Raw genomic sequence first — 24,273 nt, 5'->3', positions numbered from 1 at the left:
ACGTCTAAAATGGTGCGTCGTTGAGAGTCGTCACGAAGGAAAGACAGTAAAATGTGGCTTATTGTGACCTGAGTGTCACACAGACAACACACTGGTGAATCAGTCACAGACTGAAGAAAACGATGAGTTAAAAACTATGACCAATGCAAAATCTAGTTAGGACAACTTCCTCTTTCCGATTCTTACGGAAACAAGATGGTCAAAGTCCAATAGAGAGTTTTATTTGGAAAAGCTTGTTTTCACGTTGCTCATTCCAAGTCACTGTCAACTGGCACGGAGTCGAGTCTTGAATACAGAACCACACTCAATGTATGGAACAGGCACAGCAAATAGTGTCAGAGTAGACAGATTTAGCTGTTATGTCGGTGAACTCGTTTCCGCAAATACCAACGTGGCCTGGTATCCAGAAAAAAACTGGATAGAAGTAGATGTTAAAGAGAAATGGGCAAGTCGGTTTTGAATATCAGCGAGAACAGGGTGAGAACCAACGTGAAGAGATTCCAGGGCCAGTAGAGAACTAAGCGAGTCAGTATAAAGAGTGCAATCCGAGTACTGCTTAGCTTCTATGTGATTCAAGGCAAGAGAAATGGTATACAGTTCAGCAGTAAACACAGAAACTGTAGAGAGGATTCTGTGTTCAACTACCGAACCATAACAAACCATGGCAGAGCCCACAGAGTCACCTAATTTCGAACCACCCATATAAATAGGAATGGAAGGATAGTTCAAAATATGTTCAGCAAATAACAGACGGTACTTCCTATCGGAAGTATCTGTTTTTCTCAGATGACTTAAAGAAAGGTCACATTTGGGGATTGTAATAAGCCATGGTGAAATGGGTTGACCAGTGGATACAACAATATTATCCAAGAACAGACCTAATTCATCAAATCAACTTGGATACGAAGGCCAAAAGAAACAATGGCAGAACGTCTGTTCTGAAAAAGCAGGGCCAACCAAGGAAGAAAAGCACAATCCCAGGTGGGATGCTGTGGAAAGGATCAAAGTTTCGAAGCATACAGTAAAGACAGTTGAAAACGACGAAGGTATAGAGGAGATTCATGAGACTGTGTACAGCTCTCGAATGGAAAAGTGCCGAAAGTTGCGGTGCAAAATCGAAGTTCCTGATGATAAATGGGGTCCAACATCTTCAAGGACGAGGTCCTGGTAGAACCACAGACCAGTGACCCATAGTTTAGTTTTGATCCAATAAGAGCACGACATATCTTTAGCACAGATCATCGATTCGCTCCCCAAATGGTAGAAAGGAGGACACGGAGGATGTTCGGTGCTCTTGTACATTTGACTCGTGGCTGCTTGATGTGTGGTATATAAAGATCAGCTTATGGCCAAAGATAATCCCCAAGAACTTTGTCTCAGGGACCATAGGTAGCACAACTCCGCCTACAAGGAGTTCAAAATTGTTGGCGGCAAAAGTGAATACAAATGATTTTAGACAGAGAGAAGTTAAAACCGTTTGCTGTGGTCCATTTCAGTTAACGATTGAGGGCAGTCTGTAGTTGTTGTTCAATATACCACATGTTTCATGACTGACATGAGATGTGAAAACCGTCGACATAGAACTCGTTTGCAATAGTAAGAGGAAGTTGTTCAGTGATGGCATTAATCTTTATACTGAAAAGTGTGATACTCAAAACACAGCCCTGAGGAACTTCAAGTTCCTGTAGAAAAGAACAGGAAAGTGTCGAACTCACACAAAGTTGGAACTGCCTGTTTATTAAAATAAATAAAAATAAAAATGAGCAAATGACCACGTAACCCACAAAAGTGGAAGTCTCGCAGTATGTCACACGTCCATATAGTACCATAAGCTTTCTCAAGATCAAAGAATATTGATACAAGATGTTGTTTGAGGAAGGCTTTTCTGATTGACTTTTGAAGTTAAATCAGGTGGTCCATGGTGGAGCATTGTCGTCGGAACCCAAACTGGGTGAGCGAGAGGACGTTGTTTGATTCAAAGAACCAAATAAGACGAGCGTTTCTAAGGTCTTACAGAGACAGCTTGTCAAAGCAATTAGACGGTAGTTTGAAGGTAAGCCAATTGCCTAGCTTCAAGCATCAGGAAAAACAATCTCCTGCCAGATCTGGTTAAAAACAATCAGAAGAATAGCAAGAGAAGCAGGAGAGAGTTGGCACAGCATTTCGTAGTGTCCATCATCAGGTCCGACCAATGTACTGCCAGACCAATGAAGGGCCAGTTTGAGTTCAACCATGTAAAGGGGCGATTATAATCATATAGATAATCAACTCGAAAGAAAGGGGGTGACCTCTCTGCCCAAATCTTGATAGCTAAGAAGGTGGAGAATGAAGCAGAAGTGCTAGATACCCAGCACAAGCGTTCACCTAGAATATCTGCGATGCTCCAGGTATCAACTACTTCCTGGCCATCAGAGAACAAGATCGAGAGGGGGACAAAATTACATTGCTCACTGACTTTTCGAATCTTTTTCCATGTTACTTTGGAACTGGTAGTAGAAGAGATGTTGGTTATGAACTTAATGCAAAATTCCTTCTGACTTTGACGTGTTACCTGCCGAGCATGTGCACGGGCCTGCTGGAAAGCGATGTGGTTAGAGAGTGTGGGATAGCAATGAAAAGTATCTCAGGCCCGTTTCGGAGCCTTCTGTGCCATGTGACAGGCAGAATCCACTACGGACGAGAATATCATGGAAAACGTGTCAAGCTTTTATGAATACGTTGAGCAGCTGCTTATATAATACAGTCAGTCACTGTTGTCATGCAGTCGTCTACTGATGGCCTACAGATGATGGTAGGATCAAATTCTGTGAAAGCAGTAAAAGAGGGCCAATTGGCTTGATCCAGCTTCCACTCGGGCACACAAGTTGGGTGGCATAGACCACGGCCAGTCTCTCTCAAAATGACCTGAAAGTGATCACTGCATCAGGGGTTACTGTCAAACCTCTATGAAAAGTTGGAGAATAGTGAAGGAGAGAAAACTGAGAGATCAATAGCAGTAAAGGACAAAGTAGGTGCATGAAAATAATTCTAAGAACCAGGATTAGAAAGAGAAAGGTTGTGATCTGAGGGCAAACCCCCTAAGGAGCGACCCCTCCCATCAATATCAGTACTTTCATAGAAAATATTATGTCCATTAAAATCTCAAAAGATTAAAAAGGGAGATGGCAACTGTTCAACGAGAGCATGAAGGTCTGATTGATCATAGGTCTCTTTAGGAGACAGGTAGACAGAACAAACAGTGATGGTACGACTAAAGAAACCACGGATGGCTACAGTCTCCACGGTTGTGCTGAGTGGCAAAGATAGGGTGGGCACATGCTGATCAACCAACAATGCCAGCCCTCCATGCACTCGTCCATCACACAACCTATCATTTTTGTACAAAGAAAACCGCTGAAAAGACATACAGCGTGGTAAGAAGCAATCAGTGCTTTGATGTCATCCAGATTAAAATGTAAACTTTTAAAGTTCCATTATGCCAAATTCGCTATTTTTATTTATGTGTAGGCGAATTATGTGGAGAGCCCTTTTGTTCTGGGTGGAGGTGGTGGATCTCCATGGATCCTGCACTGGGTCGATTGGGCAGGTCTTTTAGATATTGGGGCAGGAGAAGAAAATGTACACGAGGAATTGCCCGTACCCAGAACCAAAGAAAGTGGATCTTGGGATTGATCCAATTGAGCTGGAATGAATGTTAGGGACAGAGATGGGTGTTGAAGTTGATTCATTGAATTTTTTAATCATGGACGACAAAAGACTTCATTTAGTTTGAGAACGATTTTTTTTGAGTCAGAGAGAGATCCGTTTGCACTCCCACTGTAGTAGTGGAACGAAGTGCAGCAGCATACGTCTGGGATGAAGTGGTGGGCAGTAACATTCGAGCATCAGGGTAAGTAATGTTTTGATTCATTTTCAAATGCTGCAACTCTTTTTCTTCCAACCACTTTGGGCAAGAACAAAAGTAGGATGGATGAGAGCCAGCTGACACTGAGAACATCTTAGAGGGTTTGGAACATATAGCTGTACCTTGCAATTAAGATAACCAAGCTTTTTGACTGACTTTGGAGATCCAGCAAGTCCCTCTTGTCCCTTCTGAATTATAAAAAGGGAGACATTTGTACTAAAGATTTGTACAAAATGAGGTACAGATGTTAAAAAATGTTGCTCAAAATCTTCAAGACATGATCGTTTACCTATGGATTCTTTTTTTCACTATTTTATTTAAGTTTTTATTTGGGGATCCATAATAAAAATAAGAATGTTTCGGTGCCCACTGACCATACCCACCATGGAGACCTACGAGATGATGCACTACAATGCCAAAAAAGAACACTGTAGCAACGTCAGGGTTTCATGAGCACTATACCCAAACACCAACATCAGATACTATGTCCACAACATCTATTGAGAACATCCAACACTGGTACTTGGTTGACCCTAGCCCAGGTAGATCAGCCGATTGACTCTAGTTGGGCCACCCCAAGGCCGCCCGTCTACAGGAATGCAATTTCAAAGTGGGGTGTGTTAAAGTTGGACCTCTCAACCACCAGGATTCTCTCCTCTCCTTCACGAGTCACCACCACGGCAAGCACGTGGGTGGATGTTTAGGTCCCAGAGAAGGTAAACAAAGAAATGAACGTACAGGAATCTACACCAAAGGTTCTGTTTGAAAACAATGACAAACTTTGGATTGACTTCATGAACATTGGATGGCTCTTGTCACTGATATCATATCCACAACGTTATCATTGATAGTAGTTGTATATTTTTGATAACTATGATGTATGGTGATCAACGTAGTACAAAATGTGTGGCTCACTTTTACCAAGAATCGCAATTTCCTGCTTACACGAGTTTTTTTACAATCTTTGTAGTCAACTTCAAGAACGGGTACTCTATCTAAACTGTCTGTAAAATTTGCAGTCACTAAGTGTGGGCTATAATTCTACAATCACGATCAGCAATCACTGTGGTGCTGCTCAGGTGCTCGAAACAGAACTTGATGCCATCTTTTATAAAATGACTTAAAGGTATTTGTTGTGAGAGATTAGTTGATATGGTTCATAATGTTTTACGGTAAGTATTAACCATTAAGTCGCATTAGTTCGATATGTAAAAACTTAAGCTGCAGCTAGAGATTGGATTGGAGAATTGTTTGAGAATACAGTGAGTGTTTACAGGTTCTGTATAACTAAATTATCTATATGATACATGGTAATAGGCATATATATATATACCTAGACTAAGATACAATCTCCACTAAGCGCGTGTAAACTTTTACCTCTTTAAAAGCAGCATTTTTATATAAAACACCTAAACTACGGTTGAAATAAATCGCTGTATCTTTTAAAGAAATTTTCTATGAATGTGTGTAATAAAATTTAATATTATGTGTATTTTTTTACTCATTCATACTATACAAACTGACTCCCTAAAGACACCGATTATATAGTGTACAAAGTGTTAAGAACCTAGATGTTATAGTTGTCTAATGTTCGTCTATTACTTGCTGGAAATTCTAATTTCATCCTGTACTTAAGCTTCTAAAGATGTGAGAAAACTAACTTTAAGAGATAATGACAACAACCTTTGTTCTAGAATTGTGTGCGTTATTTTTTAGCTTGTGAAAAATATAGAAATAACTTAAAAGTGCATGCAATGAGGAAAGGATTTTTAGTAATATTGTCCAAGTTTAACTGTAAAACTCGCGCCCGTTGTTGCTGTAGGTTGACCAAGCAATAACAATAAATCGAAGAACAAAAGGGCGATACCTCTTATGAACTACTAGTATGGTTCACGATACAAGCAACTGTTACATGTTTTTGCTTCATACAAGTGGCAGTTTATTGATACAGCTACTTTTCATAATTGTATGAAAAAAGTTAACGTCGGCCTACGTTGGTCAAATAAATCTTTTTTCTTGGTGTTCAAATGGTCAAAGTGACCTATTCTTAGATTGGAAGATAATTTCAGTAAAGAAAAAATTAATGATTAAAAAGGAAACTCATGTTAATTTGTAGTAGGTAATAGCAGATACCTAGTAGTTATGGTCAGGAATGTTGAAAATAAAAAGAGAAAAAAAAGCATAAGGGCTGTGGTAAGAAAGACTTATTGAAACTGAGAAAGTGATACAAAATTAATTTATTACATATAACTGAAAACAAGTGTGAAGTGAAAAACATATGTAAATCAACTAAGTTAATGAATGAAAAGTAAAATGAACATCTTACTTGTGGAATAGCCTAAGAAAGAAAAAATTCCGAGACGTTTGTGTATGGGCTCCTAAAATAAAGTAACCACACTCCAGATGAAATTTGTCAAAATATTTTAATAGCAACGCAATAAAACACAATAATAATTCCTTATATGGGATATTTTATCTACTGTATGTATGGAAGGAAGACTGAAATATATTATCTACAAAACAACGTGAGTGTGCCACGATGTTTACCAAGTCTGAAACATATGTAACCTTTAGGTAACATGCGCTTTCACAAATTGGGTGCTACTTTTGTTGCAGTTTCTATACACGGTGCCAGTCTAACTTTACTAATCAAAAATGAACGATCTCTCAAACTGATGCGACTACAGAAAACTACACTATAAAATGTAATAGCACAGACTCTTAGCATTTAATTTTTGTTCTCTTACACTATGACTTTTAGGATCTGTACTTCAACTGGTAAAAATAGAAAGAGAAAAGAAAAGAAGAGCCTCCACTGCTGTTCTCAGCTTATCCATGTAGTGAGTAGAATACCGACTCCTAAGTTTAGCAAGTTTCGATTAATATACACTATAAACTGGACTACAGGGTCTGACTGCTGTATTTTACGAAAGTTGTTGTCATTAACATGTCATGCAATATGAAGCATATTACCTCACAGTATTAAGCAACAAAACCTTTATTTTAAGCTTAAACAGTGTAGTGATATGAGAGTCAATAATCGAATATCATACGACTTGCACCATACCGCAAATATAGGAAAGAAAAAAAAAGTAGAAAAATAATAACATTTCAGTCACATAAAGCTGAACAATTTTTGGTTACGTCTGCCACATCAACTGCGAAACACCAGAGCGCACAAGGTTGATTGATTGATTGATTTAGTGTTTTATGGCACAAAGCAGCGAGGCTATCTGCGCCAGACATTCGGTAAAAATGTAAAAAATAAATAAATAAATAAATAAACAAATGTAGTAATAGACATAAATGGAAATGAAGGTAAAACAAAAAAGTATAAAACCAATGTTGACACCTAGTCTACAATGTTAAGATAGAAGGCAGAGTATAAGAAGTTGTAAGGTATTTACTCTAGCAAAAAGGTAATGATCATAACCCGCCAGGAATACTAACAGGTAAGTTTAAAAACCACCGTCAGTCACCTGAAGTTGGTCTTTCCAGTCCTGGTTCCGGGTTATGTGTCATAGCAACCAGTATCAAAATGTAAAAAAATAGAAGTTTTAAAAGATACATAGCAAAATTGTAATAATGAGTAACCAAATGTCCAGTAAAAAGATAAAGTCAAGTAAATGGAGTAAAATTTGTAAAAGTAAATGAAGGTAAAAACAAAACAGCAATTAAAACAGAAAATGGTGTAAAAACCAATGGTGACATCCAGTCTTCAAAGTTGTAAAATATTTACTCTAGCAAAATGGTAATGATCATAACCCGCCAGGAAGACTAACAGGTAAGTTCAAGAACCACCGTCAATCACCTGAAGTTGGCCTTTCCAGTCCTGGTTCCGGGTTATGTGTCATAGCAGCTATTATCAAAATGTAAAAGAATAAAAGTTTTAAGATACACTCTGCAAAATCGTAATAATGAGTAGCCAAATGTCCAGTAAAAAGATAAAAGTCAAGTAAGTGGAGTAAAATTTGTAAAAGTAATTGAAGATAAAAGCAAAACGGCAATTAAAACAGAAAATGGCGTAAAAATCAATGTTGACATCCAGTCAACAAAGTTGTAAAGGACTACCTGTAGCAGAATGGTAATGATCATAACCCGCCAGGAAGACTAACAGGTAAGTATAAAAACCACCGTCAGTCACCTGAAGTTGGTCTTTCCAGTCCTGGTTCCGGGTTATGAGTCAATATGGCCAGTACTAAAAAGTTAAGTAGTAAAAGTGTGAAATGATATGCAGCAAAAGTATAATAACAACTTGCCAGGACGACTAACGAGTAGTTCAAACAGTAGCGTTAGTCACCTGAAGTTGCCCTTTCCAGTCCTGGTGTCGAGTTATTTAATGTTCTGGCCATTGTCCAATGTCAAATTGAAGGAGAGAGATTAAAACTGTAAAAAAGGAACCACAATTAAAAAGGTGTAATGAATAATATGCAACACTTAAATGAGATTAAAAAAGTTAATGGCCATTAAAAAATTAAAAACATTATCAAGGTGGACAGAGTCACCATCACCAATAACTCTGTCCAATGTTACAGACTGACCCTGGGAAAAAATATGTTTAAAATATTGCCGTCGTTGAGAATTGTAACGATGGCAAGAAAGTAAAACGTGGCTGATAGTGATTTGAGTGTTACACAAACTACACATTGGTGCATCAGTTCCAGATAAAAGAAAATGATGAGTTAAAAAACTGTGACCAATGCGTAGCCTAGTGAGAACAACTTCCTCCTTCCGAACTTTACGGAAGCTAGATGGCCAAAGTCCAATTTCGGGTTTGATTTGAAAAAGTTTGTTGTCACGTTGCTCACTCCAAGTGGACTGCCCGAGCCTTGAAGACAACACCATAGTCCATGTACGGAATAGGCATAGGAGTGATGGTGTTGTAGCAGACATATTTAGCTGCCATGTCTGCAAGCTCGTTCCTGCGAATACCAACATGGCCTGGTATCCAGAAAAACTGGATTGAAGTAGCTGCTAATGAGAAATGGGCCAGTCGGTTTCGAATATCAGCGAGAATAGGATGTGAGCTAACGTGTAGCGATTCCAAGGCAAGTATAGAACTAAGCGAATCAGTATAAATAGTGCAGTTGGAGTACTGCTCAGCTGCAATATGATCCAGGGCAAGAGATATGGCATACAGTTCAGCAGTGAACACAGAAGCTGTAGAAGGGATTCTGCGCGCAACTACTGACCCATAGCAAACCATAGCAGAGCCCACTGAATTACCTGATTTGGAATCATCTGTATAAATGGGAACTGAATGATTGTTTGAAAGATATTCATTGAATAAAAGACGGTACTTCCAAACTGGAGTATCTGCCTTTTTTAGGTGACTGAAAGAAAGGTCACATTTGGGGGCTGTAATAAGCCATGGTGGGATGGGCCAACCTGTGGAATCTGCAATGTTATCCAAGGACAGACCCAATTCATCCAATTGTGCCCGGATTCGAAGGCCAAACGGAGCAATGACAGATCGTCTGTTCTGAAAAAGTACTGCCCACCGAGGAAGGAAAACACATTTCCAGCTGGGATGCTTTGGTAAGGAATGAAGTTTCGAAGTATATTGTAAAAATAGTTGCAAACGGCGAAGATGTAGAGAAGGTTCATGAGATTCAATGTATATACTTTGAACTGGAGAGGTACGGAAAGCCCCAGTGCAGAGTCGAAGTCCTTGGTGATGAATAGGGTCCAGCATCTTTAAGGCCAAGGGTCTGGCAGAGCCATAGACCATTGATCCATAATCGAGTTTCGATCTAGTAAGAGCACGATATACCTTTAACATTGAACAGCGATCTGCTGCCCAACTGGTAGAAGAGAGAACACGGAGGATGTTCAGTGCTCTTGTGCATTTGACCCGAAGCCGCTTTAAGTATGGTATAAAGGTCAGTTTACGATCAAAGATAAGCCCAAAAAACTTGGTCTCCGGGACCACTGGCAGCAAAACTTCACCGATATGAAGTTCAGGATCAGAGTGAATACCCCGTCGACGGAAAAGTGCATGCATACAGTTTTGGAGAGAGAGAAATTAAAGCCGTTCGCCAAAGTCCACTTCCGTACATAATTGAGGGCGGTTTGTAGTTGCCGCTCAATATATCTCATGTTTGACGACTGACATGAGATGTGAAAGTCGTCGACATACAGCCCATTCGCAACAGTGAGAGGGAGTTGTTCAGTGATGGCATTTATCTTTATACTGAAGAGTGTAACACTCAATACACAGCCTTGAGGGACTCCAAGTTCCTGTACAAAAGAACTGGAAAGTGTCGAACCCACACGAACTTGGAATCTCCTGTCCATTAAAATTTTTTTTAATAAACATGGGTAGATGGCCACGTAACCCATATGTATGGAGGTCTCGCAAAACGCCATACCTCCATGTTGTGTCGTAAGCCTTCTCTATGTCAAAGGATATTGATACAAGATGTTGGCGGTTGAGAAAGGCTTCTCTGATAGATGTTTCAAGACGAATTAGGTGGTCTGTGGTGGAGTGCGGTCGACGGAACCCACACTGGGTGGGCGAGAGGAGGTTGTTTGATTCAAGGAACCAAACAAGACAAGCATTAACCATCCTTTCTAATGTCTTACAGAGACAGCTCGTCAAAGCAATTGGACGGTAGTTTGAAAGAATCTTGGGATCTTTCCCTGACTTAGAGAAAGGTAAAATAATAGCCTGGCGCCAGGCATCAGGAAAAACATTCTCCTGACAGATCCGGTTGAAAACAATCAGAAGGACATCAAGAGAAGTAGGAGATAGATGGTGCAGCATGTCATAATGAATATCATCAGGTCTAACAGACGTACTGGCAGACCGATGAAGGGCCATTTTTAGTTCCACCAGGGTAAAGGGACAATTATAGTCAAAGAAACAGTCAGTTCGAAAGGAAAGAGGTGATCGCTCTGCCCGAGTCTTGATGGCCAGGAAGGTGGAGGAACAAGCAGAAGTGCTAGATACCCGGCAAAAGCTTTCACCTAGAGTGTTAGCGATGTTCCAAACATCAGTCACCTCCTGACCATCAGAGAGTAGGATCGAGAGGGGGACAGAATTGTAGTGCCCATTAACCTTTCGAATCCTGTCCCATATGATCTTGGAACTGGTGGTATATGCTGGTTATGAACTTAATCCAAGATTCCTTCTGGCTTTGACGTCTTACCCACCTAGCATGTGCACGGGCCCGTTGGAAAGCAACCCGGTTTGAAAGTGTGGAATATCTACGAAAAGTATCCCAGGCCCGCCTTTGAGCCTTCCGTGCTAAGTGGCAAGCAGGATTCCACCACGGACGAGGATATCGTGGAAAGCGTGTCGAGGTTTTAGGAATACACTGAGCAGCTGCATGTGTAATACAGTCAGTTACCGCTGCTACACAGTCGTCTATTGATGGCTGATTTACGATGGCAGGATCAAGTTCTGTGAGAGCAGTGAAAGTGGACCAGTCTGCCTGATCCAGCTTCCACCGGGGCACGCGGGTAGGGTGGCATCGACCACGGCCAGACTCCTTTAAAAGGATCGGAAAATGATCACTGCCTAGTGGATTATTGTCAATCCTCCATGAAAAATGTGAGAATAATGAAGGGGAGCAAACTGAGAGATCAATAGCGGTAAAGGACTGACTAGGTGCATGAAAGTAAGTGGAAGAACCAGTATTGAAAAGAGAAAGATTGTGATCAGAGAGCATCCGCTCTACAGATCGGCCCCTCCCATCAATTATAGCACTTCCCCAGAGGGGATGATGTCCATTAAAATCCCCTAGGATTAGAAATGGAGATGGCAATTGTTCAACGAGAGCATCAAGATCTGATTGATCATATGTCTCTCCAGGGGACAGGTACAGAGAACAAACAGTGATGGTATGACCCAAGGAAACACGGATGGCTACAGCCTCCAAGGGTGTGTTGAGTGACAAAGACAGGGTGGGCACATGTTGATCAACCAACAGTGCCACCCCTCCATGTACTCGACCATCACACAACCTGTCATTTCTGTACATAGAAAACTACCGAATGGAGACAGTATCAGCAGTTTTGAAAAATGTTTCTTGTAAAGAAAAACAAACAGGATGGTAGGAAGCAATCAGCATTTTGATATCATCCAGATAAGAACGTAAACCTCGACAGTTCCATTGTATCATGGTGGCCATTTTTAAGAACGGGTAGGTGAAGTGGCTAGAGAACCCTTCGGTTTAAGACCACATCTTTTTTCTTTGCTGTCTTTAGTCGGAGGAGGTCTATCAACCTCCATGGATCCTGCTCTGGGTCGGGTGGGCAGGTTTTTGTTATTGGAAGGGGAATCCAGTGACTGAGGACGCGAACGAATAATTGCTTTGTCTCTTGTGGTGGGAGAAAAAGATGTATCAGAAGAAATGCCTGTATTTGAAACTGAAGGACGTGGATCTTGAGGTTTGTTGGAAGGTATGGGAGGAACAGAGATGGGTGTGGAAGACGATTCATCAACCTTTTTAACCACGGAAGTCAAAAGGCTTTTCATTTGTTTTGAAAACGATTCTCTTGGAGGCACAGAGAGATCTGTCTGCACTCCCACTGTAGTTGTGGAATGAAGTGCAGCAGCATATGTCCGAGATGGAGTTGTGGACAGCAATTTCCGAGCCTCAGGATAACTAATGTTATGTGTCGTTTTCAAACGCTGCACCTCTTTTTCCTCCAACCATTTTGGGAAAGAATGAAAGTAAGAGGGGTGAGAACCATTGCAGTTTACGCAATGTGGGTTCATGTCACAGTCGTAGGCATCGTGGTCCTTGCCTCCACAACGAGCACATGTCAGGGAACCACGACAAGATGTCTTTGAGTGGCCGAATCTCTGACATTGGAAACATCGAAGAGGGTTTGGTATGTATGGCCGAACCCTGCAAATGAGATAACCTGCCTTGATGGTGGCAGGTGCACGTGGTGAAGTAAATGTTTAAACGAGGGTATTTGTTGGTAGTGTAACTCCATCTTTGCGAGTAGAGATGCGCCTCACTGCAGAAACTCCTTGAGTGGAGAGACCAGCGAGAATCTCTGACTCGGGAACGTTCTTCAAATCCCTTTCAACAATAACTCCTCGTGAAGAATTTAAGGTAGCATGGGGTGTAACCTCAATAGGTATATCCCCAATTGCCTTTGAATTCAAGAGGAGTTCACTGTGTTGGGATGTGGATGTTTCAACCAATATGTCACCAGATCGAAGTTTCTTTACTGACTTTGGAGAGCCAGCAAGTCCCTCTAGTCCCTTTTGAATAAAAAAAAAGGGACATTTGCCCTAAAGGTTTTTCCGAAAGAGAATGTAATATAAGAAAATGAGGTACGTGTGTTACTGATGTTGAAGATTGCTGTTCTGAGTATTCAAGACGTGGTCGCTTACCCATTGACTGTTTTTTTTACAATTTTATTTAAATTTTTAGAGGATCCATAGGAAAAAGAAAAAAATTTCGGTACCCACTAACCCCACCCACCATGGAGCCCTACGAGGGGACGCACTACAATGTCATGCAAGGGCAATGCAGCAACGCCAGGGTTTCGTGAGCACTATACCCAAACACCAGCATCAGGCACAATGTCCACAACACCCGTTGAGAACTTCCAACACTGGTACTTGGTTGACTCTAGCCCAAGTGGACCAGCCGATTGACCCAAGGGGGGGGCCACCCAAAGGCCGCCCGTCTACAGGAATTCGAGGCCAAAGTGGTGTGTTAGGATTAGACCCCTAAACCACCAGGATCCTCTCCTCCCCTTCACGGGTCGCCACGCACGGCAAACACGTGGGTGGATGTTTAGATCCCAGAGAAGGTAACCAGATAGAACAGAACCTTCCATGGGAGGTCCCCTCACCACGTACAGGAATCCACACCGAGGGAAGAGCGCACAAGGAACGTACGCTAAAGTATATGAGAAAATCAACTGGTTCGCTCTTTTCCAAGAAATAATGATTTTCTTTATCGCGAAAACGAGATTGAGTGTTAATATGTGTTGCTCAGTTTACGATCAAATTTGTCGATAATAGCTACACCAAGTCAAAAACACGTGTATTTATCTTGATTCTTGAGTTTTCGAGTTTTCAATACAAAAGTGTAATATTTTTGTCTTTATTTTAACTCTATTTTGTCTTTTTTTCTGCACAATCTTGCTAGAAGGCAGTTCATTTTTTACTAAACCCATCCAACGAAATGATATATATATCTTGCATTTAATGCAACTCTTCTGTGCATGTAAATTGCTGTCGAAAACACTTTCACAAACTAAAGGTATTTCAATCTTTGTAACTGAGACAAAAGACCTAATCTATGTTTTTTATAATATTCGGAATGGACTGAAGCTAGGAATATTCTACACAAGCAAAGACAAAGATATCTAAGGTTACACCAATTAGATCCTACAATAAGTTCGAATGGTAGCATGAATTTCTCTGTATAATAAAGTCTGGAAGTCGAGAAATATTTCTACTTTTCCTGTAAAGTTTCATCTCACATTGGTAGTTCAAACCTAGATGGCGATATTGGTATGTAAATAATTATGTGGGTATACAAGTCCCATCCATGTCTTTACCGTTACTCCTGAATCCTAGAACATATGTAGAGTCTATTATAGGGAGATGTCCCCGATTTTAATAAGTGTTTACTATGTAATAATTTTAACGTGTATTCTTCTTCATTATGAATTAGTTTCACTTCCTTTATTATTATGTTTAATAAGAACACATAAATGCTAATAAAATACACAAAATCCTCATTGAATGTATTTTAAGAACAAAATAACATGACAAAAAAGTAGACATCAATCAAAAGACGCAGTAGAATACAAGTTCACAAAAGACTAGACTTAAATTCATATAAGTAAATATTTCTTCCGTGAAATCATACGGTGATATGAACAAATAATAGCCTAAGTGACACTTGATAAGTAACTAGGCAAAAAAACAGAAACCATCATAGTGTATCTATGAACAAGTGTTTGTAAAATAAATTAGATGACAGGCGAGGTCACTTTCCTTGGCTTGAAACAACCCACAAGCGCTAAAACATTAATTAGAAAGCGACAATGGTATGAGGACATGATATACGGTTTGCCTTCTTAATACACAGTTAAATCTATAAAGAAATTGCTTATATTATTTTGTAATAACACAATATTTCTTATTTTGCAAGTTTCTAGATAAACATTTCTAATTATTATATATATGAATGGTATGTATATGTTTGAAATAATCGAGTATATTTTTAAGTGGTATCTTAAAACACAAATAATTATACCTGACGTAGTACAACAAAAATTCCTGACAAAAAAGCAATGTATGTTTGTACAAACACACCTTCAGTGGGTTGTACTTGCAATTAAATAAGCTTTTTAAAATAATTATTTTAGTCCAAGCAAAATGTACGTACACATGACTGTAGCGCTATATAAAATTCACATATGAGTATTTTTTCACTGAACAAGTTATTTCAGGAAAATAATATTACACATAGGTTTTCATTAAGTATATATTTTATTATAATATTGGTCACGCATGTAGTGCATGCTAACAATAGTGTTTTTATTTCGTTATTTTTAGTTTGAATTAAGTGTTTTATTATTATCGATTTCGTGCATAATATGACATATTCAACTTGTAGAATTTTAGAGGTCACTCTTCTGAGTTAGGTACGTGGAAAGAATTACTTTCTATAAAATATATTGTTCGATTTTCAATGCTGAAATATTTACATCTAAGCCACTAACGATAAAATACGCTTTTGGAACATCATCCTACAGGTGGCTGTAATAGTAAAATACACTATCAGATTACAAATAAGTTTGAAAGTTTACATATATAATTCTACTTTCATTGATATCTTTCATCCGTTACACAAATGTTTAACTCCGTGCGATACTACTAAATATCTAATCAGATGTTTTATCTATATTTTAAGTCTAGCAACAGATATCTATATGCAAGAGTAATGACCTTCTAAAATGTGATTCTATGAATAGATTTCCTGTATGTCATTTTTCATCCGCTCAATTAGTTTGTATAAACGAGCTTTTTCTCAAATATTCCGCATGTTTAATATATATAGATACACTTACGATGAACTTGCAATTTCATTTTTTTAACAACATAGTATTCGTTATCCTGTAAACATTTTGACAAGTACGCATAAATTGATCTTAGTCTAATAACGATACAAAGTACAATATCAACAAATCAATGTTAGAATAACAAACCACTCACCTAAGGTTTACCAATGGAACACTACTACGAACAGAAAGCCTGGGTTCAGACCTGGGAGTGGAAGAAGTGGGTGTAACACTACTCCCAGTAGAATTCACTACCATTTTTTCAGCTGAAAGAAATACAAATATTTCTGACACACAACGAAAATGTTCTAATTTAAAGGTAACTGATGGTTCATATATTAAAGTATGTATTTATAATTAACTCGTGATGTAAACGGCTTTTAACACCAAATATGAAAATGGTTCAACATTTTTCAGGGTTATTCACTTTTTTCTTTCTTACAGATGTTGTCTTTCACACTGGTCAACCACAAATTAAATGCCATTTAGTACGAACTCACAAAAGGCAGACATAATACTTACTAATACCACTGAAACACTCGGTGATATGTTAACACTTACTCTAAACGACACTTCATACACTCCACAGATACCTGTAGAATATACATTTTAAAAAAAGGATAAGTATTTTCCTTGACTTCAAAAAAACCACAGGAGATGGAAGAAATGGATAAAAATCATGTTCAATATTATAGTATCACAGCGTAGTACAGTTGGGTTTTCTCTATAGTTCATAGTATTCAGTAATAACTACAGTAATGACATCAAGAGTTCTCAGTCAAAAAAAACATTGAGGCAAATTTAAAGCAAATACATACGTGTACTTTTACTTGTTTTAACTAACATGAGTTTGATTGTTTTCATATATAACATTTATGTCTCTTATAAAATTAGAAGAAACTGCTATGCATGTATTTCATTCTGAAGTTCATAAAGCATTTTTCTTATTCTCATGAGTCTAAACATAAGCACAAGAATATGACGTGGTAACTATTTCTTTCGTTTCGCACGACACTAATCTATCATGTGGCATTGCAATCTTTTCCTGCAACAAATTCGTTTAGTAGAACGGTACCACAAAAAACGAATAAAACAGTGCAACTGCAGAAACACATTGACAACTGCTGCGAAAAAATAAGCACGTCTTCCACTGTACTTCTGCAGCCTGAAAGTACAATAATAAGTTTTAAATAGCTTGCACTTAAAACTGCATTAATTACATCAAAACTTACCTAGATATTTTACTTTTTGCCTTACGATCGGCACAAACAGCTACCTAAATGTATTTTCTGTGTCTATAAATGTACATCAAACAGGTCAACAGACTGTCGTCAAAACAGGAGGTAAAGGCAGTAGAGGCGCGAGCTACAAGTTACGAAAGCACTACCATTTCCGAGAAAACTAACGAGCCCAAACAAGATTAATCACATAAATGTAACATACGGAATTTAGTACTTTTCACATCAATGTTACTTTTATAATATATTTTCTAGCTTACAATAAAAATGATTTAGCATGAAAGATGTATAATGCATATAACATCTTTTATAATTGCTTTCTACCTTGTGTATTAATTTAAGAACCCTAAAAGAACATGTCTGAAATGTACACCACACTAAATTTACTACATCTAATGCCGATGTAACCTTTCGCTAACTCCAAGGTTCATCAGACCGGTTTGGATACAACAAATATAATACTAGTGTGAATTGTAATTGTTATCAATTGTACTTAATTCGTTTTTAACAGATTTACTGCTATACATTTATTTTAATACCCACATTCAGTATAATGTTTAATGTATGTGACGTATATTGTTGGATGTGTATTGCGCAAGCTCTGCCTGTTCTCTAAATTTGTAGAAGATTCATAAGAGTAAGAATCAACAATATATGGTTCATGCTACACTAACGTGTCTTCGAGCACTGATGAACGTTCGAGAATCTCGCGTGATTGGTACATAAAAGCAAGCCATCACAAGACGCCAAGAAAAAGTTTTATATTGTTAGTCATCTAAAGGCAGTATACTATAAGCTAAGGAAACTAATTGTGATTAACGCTTATCAATAATATTAAAACTGTCTCTTAGTGTGTCACTTGATAGGAAAATTTCTAGAATTTTCAACTAAAGCAACAATACTGGTATTTACAAACTTACATGCATTGTTGATTTTCAAGCTCGAGAATCTTTTACAAATTTATGGAATAGGCGGGAATTTCTCAATACACACTTAAATTACTTGCATTTCTAAATATATGTTTAACTAAAAGAAACATCGATATTAAATACATAATAATAAATCCGTTATAATACTTACACAAGAAAAAGAAAATGTCGTTAGTTTTAAGTAAATGATGTTTTCATGGTGGACTAAAACAAAATATCATAATTATTAAATACAGTATTCTACTATCTTCATGATGTAAAACTATTTATATACCGAAATCAGCTTTCAAGTTAGTGTCATACAATTAGTTTCAATTCTCTAAATAGCATAATCATGAGAAAAAATTCGTTGCTGCCTAACACAGTTTAAAGTACCAGTTTCACAAACCAAAATTCACCAATAAAAAAGTTACACTTGATTACTTAGTTACACATAACCACAATATAATAAAATGACACATTACTGCAAACCGTTAATTGAGGAAACTGTAATGAAGTATCTTATAAAAAATACGATTGTCAATTAACACATGTCAGGATATGGTAAATTATTGAAAAGTAATGTAAACGATTATATATAAAAGCATTTATATTCGACCTTTTTCTTCTTACAAACTAGATATTAAGACCAAAATATATTTGCATAATTACTTTCTGCTAAATCATAATACGTTCATTCATCTACAATGTATTTGTTTGTATAGACAGCTAATAGTTTTTTCTTTGTTTCGTATATTCACGCGAAGCTAAAAAAAATCATCTGCGTTACCCGTCCCTAATTTTCAACTGACAATATCGAAAAAAGTAGTAAATCAGCTAATCAACAGTACATTTCGCCAACGCTTAAGCTACGTTAATCAAATAGTGGATTTCAACAACACTTATAACGTTCCAACTTGCAGGGTGTAATTTCGTCTTCGTCAACTAGAAGCGAGCAGTGGACCCTTGACTCCATAGTTCAGTGCGCTATTCATCAATATTACATCGTTAATCTATTGTTATTATCATTCCGTTCTTTTCGTTGTATAGACACAACCTAGTAATGAACATAAGCTATAATTATGATAGCCAAATTAAGTCACATATTGAATTTCATATATAACTGTAATATTTTTGATAAAATATTCATATACATTTCCGTTAGTATGTGCATGGAAAATCCGATCAGCCATACGTGTTTTTCATATTTTATCATGATTATTAATCTCACTACTTAAGTATGAAGATTACAGAAGTTTTTGTTTGCTTGCTTTGTTGAATTTCGCGATAAGCTACTCGAGAACAATCTGCGTCAGCCGTTTCTAGTTTAAACTGATAAACTAAAGGGAAGGCAACTAACTAACACTATCCTTCCCCAACTCATCGGTTATTTTTTCAATAAAAAGTGGGACTGACTGTCACATTATAATACCCCACACACTGATAAACTAAAGGGAAGGCAACTAACTAACACTATCCTTCCCCAACTCATCGGTTATTTTTTCAATAAAAAGTGGGACTGACTGTCACATTATAATACCCCACACACTGATAAACTGATAAACTAAAGGGAAGGCAACTAACTAACACTATCCTTCCCCAACTCATCGGTTATTTTTTCAATAAAAAGTGGGACTGACTGTCACATTATAATACCCCACACACAAACAAAGCTAAAAGGCCGAGTATGATGGGGATGGATTTCGATTTTAGGCATGTTCTAATTTCAAAAACTTCAAAGAAAAAAAAAATTGCATCAAAAAGATTCAGATATAAGTATAACTGATGAAACGTTTAACATTTTGAATTTCAAATTTACATTTATAAACTTTCCATTTCTAATACAAAATTTTCAAATAAATGCTATAAAGTTTACAAATCACAATTACAATATAATTTGTCCAACATTACAATCTATCGTGTACGAAGCCCAAAATCATTTTTACAAACGAGGTTTCTCCTGCAACTTTTCAAACAGCATATTTGTTCAATCTTGCAGTACACTGAATAACATTCTTTTTACTGATCATGCGATTCTAATAGCATGGTGTAATAGTTAACACAAGCTATATAAACAGTTCATTGTTGTTACAGTTGAAACGCTGAACGTTGTTTTTATCACAAATTTTTGGTAAATTATTTCCTTATACAGTGAACGCTAAGTCATTAATTTAGTTACATTAGTTACTTTTACTTTTAACTGCCATACTTACCACTGATGTTAGTCTTAGTTTTAGCCTAATTATTACCATTATCTTTCTTTTAAAAGGTTTAATAGCTAGTTTTGTTTATAGGTGGAAATTAGTGGTACTTGCTAATCGATTAATTGACGTGATCGTTAACCAATTAGTATACTAAGTGGCCGACAAACCCTACAAGTAAGCGAAAAAGAAAAAAACGGTTCTGTACTACCGTCTTAATTTTTTTCAGTTAGTGGTCGTAAACTATTTTAACATGGTATCGTTTTCTTATTTAATTTTGAACTAACATTTTTCTTTTTTTTAAGAAACATTCGAATTATTCTTGCTTTCATACCATACTCTTCCTCTGAAGGTTGTCATCTGCGCATTTGAAAAAAATTTTGTCAAAAACAAGAACATTTTTCTTACTTAGCGTATAAATAACTAATGTATAATAAATACTACAACGCCATTGTTTGTTTTTAACTCCAATATGCAGTGATCCTACACTGACCCATAAGTCAAATAACAAAAACGTTTCACTCTCAGGAATAATAGAACCAACTACGAGTCTACAAAATCATTATGGATAGCTCAGTTGGATTATAATCCATCGATTAGTTTGTTAGAAAAACTCAGCTACCTGAGGTGTCCACCGCGGAGTATAGAACATTGGATTTTAGCGTTGTAAGTTCGTATGCTTGTCCCAACAGTTCCGACGTTTATATATTTATCCAATAGTGTGATTAATATAAAAATAAAGGAGATTATAGACAAACTATTCAAATTTTGTAATTAAAATTATATAGTTATAATTATATTTAAGAAATAATTATTAAACAAACAACTAAATTCATCTTTTAACGTTCATAAACAGGATGACTGTTTTCAATAATAAGTCTTCACTTAGTCATGATGACAACTTAAAATTGAAAACACCACTCTCATCAGTTTTATAACTTACAAACAATGAAACATCGATTTTCTAAAAAGTGTAAGTAACAGGCCTAATACTAATATCTCATCACGAATTCGCCGGCTTATACATACCGTAACAAATATGTTTTTTAGAGCTGCAGGTACCCCAAGCAATATGGGGTATACACACACTGTTCATGTTATAATTACTGGAAAAGACAAGGAGCGAAAATTCTCTATGGTAACATTTAAATGACGGTTGTACTACTGTATTCGTTTAGGAATAATCACCTGTTGGCTGGAGACGGATTTGGATAGCTGTAGGCTCCAGTTGTGTTGACTTCAGAAAAATAAAAATTTGTTTTACAGTAATTAATAGATCAATCAAATAAAACACTGGCATAATATTGTCTCTTTTTACAATAATATCTGAAAACAGGGAGGTTCATACCTCCTAGATCTGTACTTACTTATACAACGTAAACGCTATTAATATTGACCAAATTTGTCCGCATGCTTACTCAAAAAAGTCACGTGATCTACCGGTCTGAAATTTTTACCACAGCTTCACTTACGAATAAAGGTGGACTTCTTTTCATTTATTGCCATTTGGATTAAAGATGACTGATTTATAGCAGCAAAACTACAGGGTGAAAACACGCGCAGATACTTAAGAGTTGGTTTGGCCAAGCAAACTAGGTTAGTAGTTTCTAGCTCATGTTTTGATAACAATCATACAGATGGACGGTTATTGTTCATTGTGAACTTTTAGACATAACTTTACTAATTTCATGAGCGTCTCTTAACTAAAAAGCATCCAATTTCACGTGATATCACCTTAAGCACTCAGTGTAACAAATGATGCTTGATACAGCTGCACCGAGTGATCTTCCATGGCGTTACTATAAATTATTAAAACTGTTTTAGTGTGAAAACTAAAAATAAGTTAAGGTATGAAAAAAAAAAAAGCTGACACAATAGGGTTGAGCGCGCGACTTACAGGAATGAAATCAAAATTGGCGGCCAAACTAGTAACTACACTTACAGTACTGATAATAATTTTACATCAAATATTCATTCACTAGTTAGCTATGCCCCACATTTTGTTTTACCCAATATCACATCCAAGTTGGTTTCATTCCTTTATGTCACATGCTCAAGTTTCTTTATTTATTGTCTGCAACTTTTTTCGCATCCAAGGTGTTTTCGATTCTTTATCTACACACTATCGTCGGAAAGATTTAATGAGCTTTTCTATCAGGAAGAATTGTATACGTCATTGCGTAAACTAGATCATGTTCTACTGTGTACAGGGAACCGATAATTGTATGTGAAGCAAACAAGTATACTTTTATTTTGAAACCAAGTTGTATTCTGGTCTCACATTAATGTTAGTCTCATTAACAGTATTCGTTACATTTTTATACATATATTTCACTTTCATCATATATTTATGTATTTCATTAGAATTATTTTACATTGTTAGCTTAGATGTATGGATTTAGAACTAACCTAATTCTCCCTAGCTGATCGTGAGATACTATTAGGATTACGGCCAAAAAGAATAGCGAGGGTACATAGACAATACTTGCATTTTTGTATTCAAAACAACACCACTACTTATAAATTCAGTTAATATTCACTACCACACACACAAAAAAGGTACTTACCAAACTCATATTTATCACATTATATTAGTACTAATAATCAACCTCAACCTAATACTCTGTTAAAATAGGTGCTTAATTATGCAAAAGACATTAAACAACACATTGCTCATGGAAAAGGTTGAGCGCTATGCATGTTTAGTACTAGAGATCAAGGTGAACCTTAAGTTCTATATCTTATGTGCAGAGGAATATGACTAATATTGGGATTGAAATATTAACTTCAGGAAATACGTTTTACTTTTCACTTCCAATGGTCTGCCTCTAATAACTTTCTAACTATTATATAATATTCATAGATCGTTTCATGATATTTTATTTCTACTGTATTTCATTAGGGGCACATTATAACAGTGAAAGGTTAGAGGGTGTTTTCATGCCGAACACTGTGGCTTTGAACATCCACACCAGCTCCTGTAATGTCAGTTTAATTTCGACGTGATACGTTCGTAAATTAGTGTTTAACTGATGCTAAGTGTAAGTCTAGTGTTGTTCCACACACACACATACACACACTGAGATGGATTCTACTGTTCGTATTTGTATAGTGACACTAGTTTCTTTTTTACATTTTTTTTAAACCGATGGAAATAAAGGTGAGTAAATTTATAACATTTTAAAATCTTCATAATATTTACATGATTTATAAAATTTAATACCTTCATCATCTTTATCATTTATCAATTATTTGATAAAAATTTTGCCGGCGTTGAGCAGAATTCGAAGGGTTGTTCGGCAAAACATCACCGATCGTCGAACCAGATTAAGGCCCTTACGAACGCAGAATGCAGCTCAAGAACAATAAGACGGCATCTACGAGAGAAAGGTTTTAAAAACCGTAAACGTATTCAAAGGCCACGCCTCCTTCTACACCACGAAACAGCTCGATTAAACTTTGGTGAAAAGAACCAAACATGGGACGTAGATAAATGGAAGAAGGTTTTGTTCTCTAATAAGAAAAAAATTAACCTGGATTATCTAGATGGCTTCCAACGTTACTGGCAGGATAAGGATAACCCACCGGACACATTTTCTACACAACACAGTGGAGGAGGTTCCATCATGATCTGGGGTGCTTTCCTCCTTCCATAGAACAATTGGAGCTTCAGGTTATACAGGGGCGTCAAACAGCAGCTGGCTACATTGGCAGGTTGGAGAGAGCATCCTTATTGATTGAAGGCCTCGCTTGCGTGGAAATGACTGGATCTTTCAGCAAGACAATGCTGCAATTCACAATGACCACTGAACAAAGGACATTTTCATGCCGAATAACGTAATTCTTTTGGACCATCCACCGTGTTCGCTATAACTGAATCCCATTGAAAATATTTGGGGTGGATGGCAAGGGAAGTCTATAAAAATGAACGTCAATTACAAACAGTGCATGATCTTCATGAAGCCATCTTCACT

The 24,273-nt window shown here is 37.2% G+C and overlaps 1 protein-coding gene across 1 annotated transcript in view; it reads right to left on the bottom strand.

Moving 5' to 3' along the window:
- The window catches only part of LOC143255339 (uncharacterized), a 174,802-nt gene that overhangs the window by 128,459 nt on the left and 22,070 nt on the right, over positions 1-24,273 (bottom strand). Inside the window, 1 exon segment of the mRNA XM_076510828.1 lies at positions 16,107-16,218. Within this exon segment, the coding sequence (XP_076366943.1) occupies positions 16,107-16,218 (112 nt within the window).

The sequence above is a fragment of the Tachypleus tridentatus genome, chromosome 7 (genome assembly GCF_004210375.1).
Source record: "Tachypleus tridentatus isolate NWPU-2018 chromosome 7, ASM421037v1, whole genome shotgun sequence".
Classification (NCBI taxonomy): domain Eukaryota; kingdom Metazoa; phylum Arthropoda; class Merostomata; order Xiphosura; family Limulidae; genus Tachypleus; species Tachypleus tridentatus.
Note: the sequence above shows the minus strand (reverse complement) of the source record. Positions and strands in the feature narration are given on the sequence as shown.